Source organism: Pezoporus occidentalis, unplaced genomic scaffold, assembly GCF_034315485.1.
Source record: "Pezoporus occidentalis ecotype Australia unplaced genomic scaffold, CSIRO_AGI_Poc_V1 ctg34, whole genome shotgun sequence".
Lineage (NCBI taxonomy): Eukaryota > Metazoa > Chordata > Aves > Psittaciformes > Psittacidae > Pezoporus > Pezoporus occidentalis.
The window spans coordinates 1,173,195-1,183,017 of record NW_026915376.1 but is presented as its reverse complement, the minus strand read 5'-3'; the positions used below and the strand labels follow the sequence as shown (position 1 = coordinate 1,183,017).

General features: G+C 44.2%; 1 protein-coding gene across 1 annotated transcript; it reads left to right on the top strand.

Annotated features, from left to right (window-relative positions):
* Positions 1-10: 10 nt before the first annotated feature.
* On the top strand, positions 11-6,469 carry NDUFAF7 (NADH:ubiquinone oxidoreductase complex assembly factor 7). The gene is given in 13 exon segments (XM_062629498.1): positions 11-55; positions 58-189; positions 191-238; positions 240-330; positions 408-571; positions 666-746; positions 1,422-1,532; positions 2,808-3,018; positions 3,490-3,548; positions 4,239-4,352; positions 5,162-5,305; positions 5,652-5,825; positions 6,201-6,469. Coding segments are annotated over 13 exon segments (1,572 nt in total). The 5' UTR covers positions 11-25; the 3' UTR covers positions 6,414-6,469.
* The last annotated feature ends 3,354 nt before the right edge of the window (positions 6,470-9,823 follow it).

Sequence of the window (9,823 nt, the reverse complement as noted above, 5' to 3'; positions counted from 1 at the left end):
GGCGCACGGGTCCTGTAAGGGGTGTATGTGGCGCGGGAGCAGCTCTCCAGAGGAGGGGAACGAGACGAAGCTGGCGGGGAGGGGCGATGTCTCAAACAAACTGAGCCGGATCTTGTCTTTCACTCGCCCCAGCTGCGCTTAGCCGGCGGCTCGTTCTCACACAGGCGGCGGGATGTAGCGGCCCTAGCTAAGCGGCCAGGACCCGGGGAGGAGCAAGGAGCCGCAAGCGGCTGCAGGGCGCCCCGGCCGCCGGTGGCGGTGCAATGGCTTTGCTGGCCGCCCGCCGTGCTCTTTTCGCCGCCGGCCGCCGTTGGCTCCCCCCTCACTGTGGTAACCGCCGCCTTTCCCCCCTTCTTCTCCCCGGAGCCGCGAGCGCCCCGCTGAACCCTACTCTGCTCTCCCCACAGCTCCGGCGGCAGCGCGGCCCTCCTCGGGCTCGGGGGGCGAGCCGGAGAGTGAGGGGCCCGGCCGGGACACTGCGCTGCTGAGGCACCTGCTGCTGAAGCTGCGGGCCACCGGGCCCGTGACAGTGGCCGAGTACATGCGGGAGGCGCTCACCAACCCCGGACAGGTGCGGGCGGGGACGGGCCGGGGGCTCCGCGCCGCCTCCAGGGGTGCCGTGCCTCTCACCGCACCCCCGGCCCCTCTCTGTCTGCTCCCCGCAGGGGTATTACACACGCCGCGGCGGCATCGGCGAGAGCGGGGACTTCATCACCTCACCTGAAATAACTCAGGTGTTTGGAGAGGTAACGCGCAGTGCCTAACGCAGGGAGTAACTTGCTTTCACTCCTGAGCTGCGCGGGGCCAGCTGTGGTTTCCAGGCCTGCGTTTGGGTGTGTTACCGATGTCAAAATACTTAAATAGCAGTTAGGAGCTTCCAGTTATTATCCAGGAGAAAAACGGGGTTTGGAGGGGCAAGGGTAGTTTCTGTAAGATCGGGGAGTCCTTTCATGTGTTACAGTCATGTACGCCATCTGTGCTTGGTAGCACTTGTCTTCATATTAAAGAGAGTTACAGTAGTTTCCCAATGTGAAAACTCGGGAATTATTTTCAAGCTTTGGTGTGGTTTGTGTGTCACTTCTAGCAGTGAAGACTGGCTAAACACTGTTCTTCCCTTTGGTGAAATGCATGTTCATGAAAAGCAGTTGTTCAGGGGCAGCTGGGCAGTGACCTGCATTCGAGCCTGGAATAAAAGTTCTTGCTATAGCCAAGAGAGTTTACTGATGGAGAGTTGCTTCTCCTGGTCTGACAGCAGCCACTTACTCATATTTAAAGAGACCCGGGGGGGAAGTTACAGATCATAATGATTTTTCTAAACTTTAAAATATGTTGAGAGAATGCTGCCATAGTATCTTAGCTATTGCACTTGCCACCAAGTCTTGGAGTGATTACTGTAACTCTTTGTGCCTTTTCTCTCTCAGTTGATAGGAATATGGTTTGTCAGTGAATGGATAGCCACAGGCAAGCCAAAAGCATTCCAGCTGGTGGAGCTGGGCCCGGGGAGGGGCACTCTTACTGATGATATGTTACGGGTAGGTGAAAACTGTTATTAGTATTCTTTATTCCTGGTTTTATTCCACAGCTACTCTGAAATCTGAAGGAATGATGTTTTGCTGTTGGGGTTTAACTTTTCCTGATAACCAAATCATTTCACTCAGATTTGCAGTTTAGACTCTAATTGAAATACATGCATATTTCTGAGACCAGTTGTCTCAGTTGAAAGCAGAACACAGGTCAGCATGTACACACTGCACAGACACACATATAAGCTTTCAGAAGGGGAGGGCAGGAATATGCCATTACAAATTTTTTCTTTATAGGAAAGCATTGTCCAAACTGGAAACCCTTTAGGAGGGTGCTGCTGTGTGTAACTGGGAAGGAGGCCTCAGTGCAAGTAATAGGAGAAAGCATGAGGACAATCATACAGAAGCTGAGTTGTGCCAGTTTCTTTGGGGATTTCAGGGGCACATTCCTTCTGAGTTAGAATCAGAATCATAGAATAGTTAGGGTTGGAAAGGACCTTAAGGTCATCTGGTTCCAACCCCCCTGCCATGGGCAGGGACACCTCACACTAAACCATCTCACCCAAGGCTCTGTCCAACCTGGCCTTGAACACCGCCAGGGATGAAGCATTCACAGCTTCCCTGGGCAACCCATTCCAGTGCCTCACCACCCTTATGGTAAAGAACCTCCTTGTATCAAATCTAAGCTTTCCTGTTTAAGTTTTTACCCATTACCCCTTGTCCTATCACTACAGACCCTAGTGAAGAATGAAAAGTTAACCCTTTGTTTTCAGTCATGCTTGTATGGCTGTCAGTTAAAATACTACTGATTTTAAAACAGATTGCTGGTGGGATTTAGAACCTCGGAAGTACTTTTATTCTATTACATATGTTAATGAAAAAACTTTAATAAGCAAAATGAAATGTAAGATATTGAACACTTTTTGTTAATTGTCCTTGGGAAAACAGAACCATTCTTCTCCTAATGCTAAACCCTCTGCAGGTTTTACTAAACTGCAGGCTATTACTAAGTTGCTAAATTAGCATTTTGTGGTGTTGTCCTTACAGCTGTGTAATGCATGCTGTATTTTGCCAAATTTGCATAGTAGCTTTTATCAAAATTGATGAAGAAATTCCCACTTTCTTCTGGAAAAGCAAAATGCAGTCTCTTTCACTGAAACTACTTTGTCAAATGAAAGCCAAATAATTTTTTTACATAGAAATAGTGAGATTAAAAGTTAATTCTTAAATCTTTAACATATGCAGCATGTGACTGTGCCTAATAGAATTCATCTGCCTTTATAGGTCTTCAAACAGCTTGCCTCTTTACTTAGTAAATGTGATGTCTCTATTCATCTGGTAGAAGTGAGTCCCAAACTCAGTGAGATCCAAGCACTGCGGCTGACAGGAGGGAAGGTGCAGTCAAACCCTGAGGACAATTCTGCCTACATGAAAGGCGTTAGCAAGACTGGAATTCCCATTTCCTGGTACAGAGACATTCAGGATGTGCCGACAGGTAAGGAACTTGAATGTCTCGCTACAGGGATGACATCCTTCCTCCATTTGCAGCTTTTGATAATGAGGACATCTCTTCTTCACAATGGATAGAAAAGTAGTTAATATACATATTTCTTCATGTATGAGTCTGAGGCAGGATATTAACCCATTTTCATAACAATTCTGACTACCTGCATTTTGGGATAGTTACCCAATTGCATGTATTCTGACTTTTCCTTTTCATGGGAAACCATTTACTGGCTTTATCCTCCTTTTGTGAGATACTGATCTAACATTCATGGCCTGGAAGCTAAAGCCAGCTGTAGAAATGCTGTCTTTGATGTACCTAAGCAGGAAGTAATGATAGATATTTCACAACCACATTAACTAGCTTAATTCATTAGAAGTTATAAAAGCATTTACATTTTCAACTGGAAGCTGCTATGGAACCATTAGTAATTTAACACATTCTCTTTTTACCTTCCCACAGGTTACAGCTTTTACCTTGCACATGAGTTTTTTGATGCCCTGCCAATACATAAGTTTCAGGTATAGCAAGATGTTTGTTGTAATTGGGACCATCTACTTAAATGCCTTCTTTCTTTGAGGAAGAGTAGAATTAGGGCGCCAAACTAGACATGTGTTGTCTCTGATGTTAAAATGTTCTTCCTGACTGAATTTGGACAAAAAAGGCTTAATTCAGTTGCTAATTATAAAATTAATAACTGTTCTTGAATGGAAATCTTGCAGAAAGCCTTTTCTGCTGAGAGAAGTCTCCAGCTTTTTAATTCCCATGTTATTTTATCTGCGACTACTAAGAAAGCCTGAAGGGCTTCCATTTGAATGGTAATGACAGTGGCAAAATAGAAGCTAGTTAGGATTCAGAAGTGTCTTTCAACTTCAGTCTAATTCATTAAAACCACTGGTAGAATGATGTATTTTGATAAGTTAAATATTGTATTGTCAATAGAAAAGCATCATTTTTTAACAGCACCATTCATTCTTTTGAGTAAAATTAAACCTGTATGTGTTGACTCTGCAGCTGAGTCTTCTCTTTGGAAGAACAAGCTTCTTCCAAAGCAGTTACTGGAATTAAATAGGAATGAATAATTGTTGTTAATAGTGTATAATGTTCTTAAAATGTTTATGAAAATGCTTGACGTGTTAATGCAATCAAAGAAACAAGCTGCTGTTGTAGCCACTGAAGTATAAAACAAGTGCTTTGGGCTTATCAAACAGAGAACAGAGAAGGGCTGGTGTGAGGTGTTGGTTGATATAGATCCAGAAGTTCCTGACCAGCTGCGGTTTGTCCTGTCACCATCCCGTACCCCTGCAACGGAAATCTTTCTCCAGGTGAGGCTGTGCCTACCAGAGCTCATCCTTACATCTTCACTGACTCTCTCCAAGTACATTCACTGCTGCTCAATTCCTCTGACAGCAGGAGGAAGGCTCTCAGGCTGCAGATGAGTAAATACACCTCACCATTGCCATTTTGAGAAACTTCCACCAGCATCTAACTTTGTGTGCTTGAAAATGTAGCACAGAAACAAACACGTACATCAAGCTTTGCAACATCAGAGCTTAAACAGACAAAACATTCCAGAGAACAAACAGAGGCACCAAGGGGCAGGGGCATTGTATGTGTCACATCAGTGGCAGCAGCCTTGCCTGAGCCAGGCTCTCAGCACAATGCTGGGTGCTTCTGTGCTACACTGGCCTTTAATGGAGAGGGTCTAAGATTACTTATTTTCTGAAGTTCACTGGATTCTTAAAGTTACGAAATGAAGTAGCTGAGACTAAAACGAGCTACAAAGTCTCACACAGAAAAAGGCCTTTTTGAAGGGTGCACACAGCCAAAGAGCTGTTTTCTTTCTTTCAGTACCACAGTAATGCAGTTTCACCTGATGCAGGTATTCTTGTTAGAAAAATTTGTATTTCAGTCAACTATAGGTTACAGAAGAGATGACTGAAATCCAGCACTCAGAAACCACTAATTGAAAATGACTGTTAGCAAAAGCTCAAGCTCTAGGTAGCATAGAACACAGCCCTGCACCTCTGTGCCCCAGTGAAGCACTGACAGTTCCATGACATCAGGTGTGAAGAACTCTTGCCCTGTGCTTGTTTGCTAACACAGGTGTTTTGATCTTTGAACTCTGCACTAGCCTGAGGAAACAAGAGATCATGTGGAAGTGTGTCCTGAGGCTGGTGTCATCATTCAAAGGCTTGCCTCTCGGATAGAGGAGGATGGTGGGGCTGCACTGGTTGCTGACTATGGTCATGATGGAACCAAAACTGACACTTTCCGGGTAAGTCCTTTACCCTGAAATAATAAATAAAATGTTACAGAGTATTTTGGCTCGTCGTTTGGAGCATTAGGCTCTTGTAGCAGAAGTATCTTGGGTGAACATAATAGCAAAAATTGCCTTATGCTGTAATGATAAAACTGAGTAATAAAGTCCTTAATTAATCAGTACGCATAAGGGTTCGTTAGACAGAAAGGATTATCTGAACCCTCCCTACACTTACTGAGATCTTCCAGGTATAATTTGCTGTTCTTACTCCTCACAGGCACACCTTAGTGTTGGCTAGCCCTGGCTGTGGGAGCAAGGGCTACAGCCGAGTGTGATCTTTTAACTTCCTTACACTTGTCAGGGTTTCCGGGATCACAAGCTTCATGATGTGCTGACAGCCCCAGGGACTGCAGACCTGACAGCAGATGTTGATTTCAGCTATCTTCGAAAGATGGCTCAGGGAAGAGCAGCCACCTTGGGCCCCATAAAACAGCGGGAGTTTTTGAAAAACATGGGCATTGATGTCCGGCTGCAGGTATGATTGTGTTACAGGTGCATAAACACTCCTAATCCACATGCAACAGCCTTAGCCAGCAAGAGAGCTGTTATAAAACCTGATTTCAAAGGGAAGTTGTTCAAAACAACATGTACGGGTGAGATCAAGGGTTGCTTCTCCTAGACGTAGGTTACTCTGGATCCCTCAAAGTAAACTTACCATATTGTGTTTAGGAGTATTTAATGCAAGACTTCACTACATAACAGCAATGTATGAATTCCATCAGGGATCTCACCACTTCTACTGGACAGTACTGCTAAGTTTGTTTAAGTGAAAGGGATGCAGCGAGGGACCACAAGTATGAGGGAATTTATAGGAAAGCAGGAAGGGCTTTAACTGACTTTCTTTTTTCAGGTGCTGTTGCAGAATTCACATGACACAGCGACTCACAAGCAGTTACTTCACAGCTATGATATGCTGATGAACCCCGAAAAGATGGGGGACTGTTTTAACTTTTTTGCCCTGCTGCCTCATCAGAGACTTGTACATCCTGACAAGAAACATAAACAAGAATCAAAGTGTCCCTTACCACCTGTGGCTGGATTTAGTGAACTCTTAATGAAGTAATTTCAGCTACTACAGTAGTAGCTTGCAACAGCAACTTACTGAATAAATTACACAAATAAAAAGGAATAGAGTCCTGCATTTTATGGTTTCATGTACTAAATGTGTCCTGGGTTTAGAAGTAGCAGTCATTTTTCTCCTTCTTAGTAGCTGGTGCAGCGCTGTGTTTTGACTTTCAGCCTGGGAACAGAGCTGATAACGATGTTTTTAGTTACTGCTCAAATATTTAGTCTGACCAAGGACTTTGTGAGCCTCATGCTCTGCCAGGGAGGAGGGGAAGCCAGGAGGAAGCAGAGACAGGACACCTGACCCAAGCTAGCCAAAGAGGTATTCCATACCACAGCACGTCATGCCCAGGATGTAACTGAGAGTTACCCGGAAGGACTAGGACTGTGGGGTTGGAGGAAGCATCTGTCAGTGCTTGACCGGGCTGGGGGGTGAGTTATCGGTTGGCTGGTGGTGAGGTGTTGTATTCTCTTCCCTTGTTATTTCCTTTATCATTATTATCATTGGTGGTAGCAGTAGTGGTTTGTGTTGTACCTTAGTTACTAAACTGTTCTTATCTCAACCTGTGGGAGTTGCATTCTTTTTGACTCTCCATCCCTCTGGGAGTAGGGGGAGGGAAAGAAGCAGAGGAGTGAGTGAATGAGCTGCCTGACTGGGTTTAAACCATGACAAAATGTTTTGCAATAACATGATTGGTGTATAACTACATGTGCAGTAAGGGAAGAACCAAGTATTTTACCCTTGAGCTGAAAGCATATGAAACATCACATTACTTCCCCAGACTCTTTTCTCACCCCACTCTATGCTTCAGGGCCGTGTTTTGGCAGGGAGCGCTACTTCAGAGTAAAGGTAGTGCTTGTGTTTTAATGATACTTTTGAATGGAGACAGGAACCATGCAAAAAGTTACTACAGTTTAAAGCACCAGCTAACAGAATTCCCACAGCAGGGCATATCTAATGATAAACCCAGAAACAAGGAAGTATAAAGAACCATATACTCCCAAGAACATGTTATATTTTACATAATTCATGTAAATAAAGAGAACAAGTCTGATAGGGAAATAAATTTTATTTTCAAGCTTATCAGAGGATATTTACAAACAATCGGATGTATAAAAATATAAAAGTACTTGACAGTGTCCTTTTGAGGCTATAAATTTTACATGAGCTTTTTTCTAGCATCATCATAGCACTATTTCTTATGAACGCAACTTAATTCACCTAGGGGTAGGGATATTAAACACTGTAACCTACTGCTGTCAAAGGCTGCAGTAAAGGTATTAAAAAAGGGAATAGAAAACCTCAGCTATTTTTACTATGCTGAAAAAAGTTTACTCAATGTATGTCTGATTTTGGTTTGGTTCCTTGACTATTAGCTGCTTGCAGCTTCTACTGTCTGGCCCCATAAGTCTATGTACACATTCAGCTAATGTCCTCCAACTGCCAACAGCATTATTTATTTTAATACAACTTGAAGAATAAATAGCTCATATAATATTCTAGAGCACAGCAGACTTCATGGGGAGAGACATCAGCCAGGCCTTCTACTTCATTGTTGTCCCCTCCTTCCTCTATTCCTGTTGTGCTTTTTGGAGTGACTGAACTGGCTTTACTTCCTCCCTTAAAACACCACCAAAAAAACCCAAAACAAATCAAACCCAAAACCACAGGAAAACCTGAAGTGACAGCTCAAGCATAAACGCTGAAGTTTACACCAGACTGAAGCTGCATTATTACAGTTAGGATGGAAAACAGCAAGTTTTACTGAAATTTGGGCACTTCCACAGTGGAAGTTGGAAAAAAGCCCTGCTTCCCTTCCCAAGGCAGGGTAAATGCCAGACTGCTGATTTCATGGGTGACTGCTCTGGCTCCATAGGTGAAAAACAGTGCCTTGCTGCAGTACTGGTCCTGAACACCTGCCTTAACAGGATGGCACGGTTCCACTCAAGAGTTCCTCTGCCCTCACTGCCCTAAGAGCACAGAATGAGGAAGGTGACCCCCAGTGTAGGAGTGGCAGTGACAGGACAGCCATCGGGCAGGTCCCCTGCACAAACCTGAGAGAAACATGTACTAAGAGAGAGGACTGGTGGCTAGAAGGGCTGGTGGGCACTGCCATGCACTAGCATTTTGTGCTAGGTTTGGTATGCCCTAACAGGGAAGCCAGAGTGCTGCCTTTACCAGCCTGGATACCTGCAGAATGTAGTGGCAGCCAGATTAAAGGCAATAGGAAAAGAAAAGGCAGGTTAAACATCCAAACCTACCTGTGGTTATATATTCCTGCAGCTGCTGCTGATGTTTTTATCACCAGGTCACGGTCACTGCAAGGAGCTGCCAGCCCTGAAATAACCTTGCCAAACTGTATGTATATCTAACATAGAAAAAGTCTGTGCACCTGCATCCTTACCTGAACAACAACAGTAAAACACACATACAAAAAGTCTTTACAGGAGAGAGAGCCTCTCGCTGACTTTGCAGTTCAAGCCTCTATTAGTTCTTTAAAAAGTATTTAAAATCAAGCTGCAGTTGAGCAGCTTGGCAGATCAGGGATATATACAGCCGTTCAGCACCTTCCATCATCACAATGCTGTTATCCCACACAGAAAGGAAGACTTCGCTTTTTCCATTTCCCAAAATCAGACAAAAAACAAAACCAAAACCAACTTTCTTCTCTTTGCATTTAGCATTCAGGGCCTCAAACATCTTTGAAATACCAGGAACTCTGACTGCTACACTGTCCTCCGAGGGCATCGTTTCAAAGAACACTGCTGCTTACTCTCTATTGTGCCACAAGTCCATAAATGGTTGGAAATCCATCAGCTGAAGCATCTGCATAGAAACTGCATTAGGAGTTGGTCTGGGACTCTACATTCAGCTCAAACAACACAGTAAAGAGGACAAGGAGGGACTGCAGGTTAAGGTCAGAAGGCAAAGCCCATTCTCCTACAGTCCAGCTGCCCTGGCAGATGCAACAGGTGACCTGATACCCAGTGTTGCTCCCAGATTTTTGAGCAGTTAAGACACAAGCTCGCAGGCTACAAAGTGCTCCTCATGTAAGTCCCGAGAATCTTAAAAATACTAGAAAAGTATTAGAAAAACTTAAAAAAATCTAATTACTCAGAACAACAGAAGGAAATTGCATATGCTCTTCCCTGTTTTTTCACATCCTTCTGCTAGAAGCTGGTTTTCCACAGTGAAAAGGTACGCTACACCAAGTCTTGGGTGCTCTCTGTGCATTACTTGGGTAATGCCTTTGGTGTGTAACAACAGCATGTGCACCAGCCTTGTGCAGCAACATACTGTTGTGGTTTACTGCTCTGTTTTAACAGACTAGCATAGCTTTGATTGTCATCTCTTTGGATTGTCAGCCAGCATTTCAAGAGGAATGTGAGAAGTTAGGGGGTGTTCTC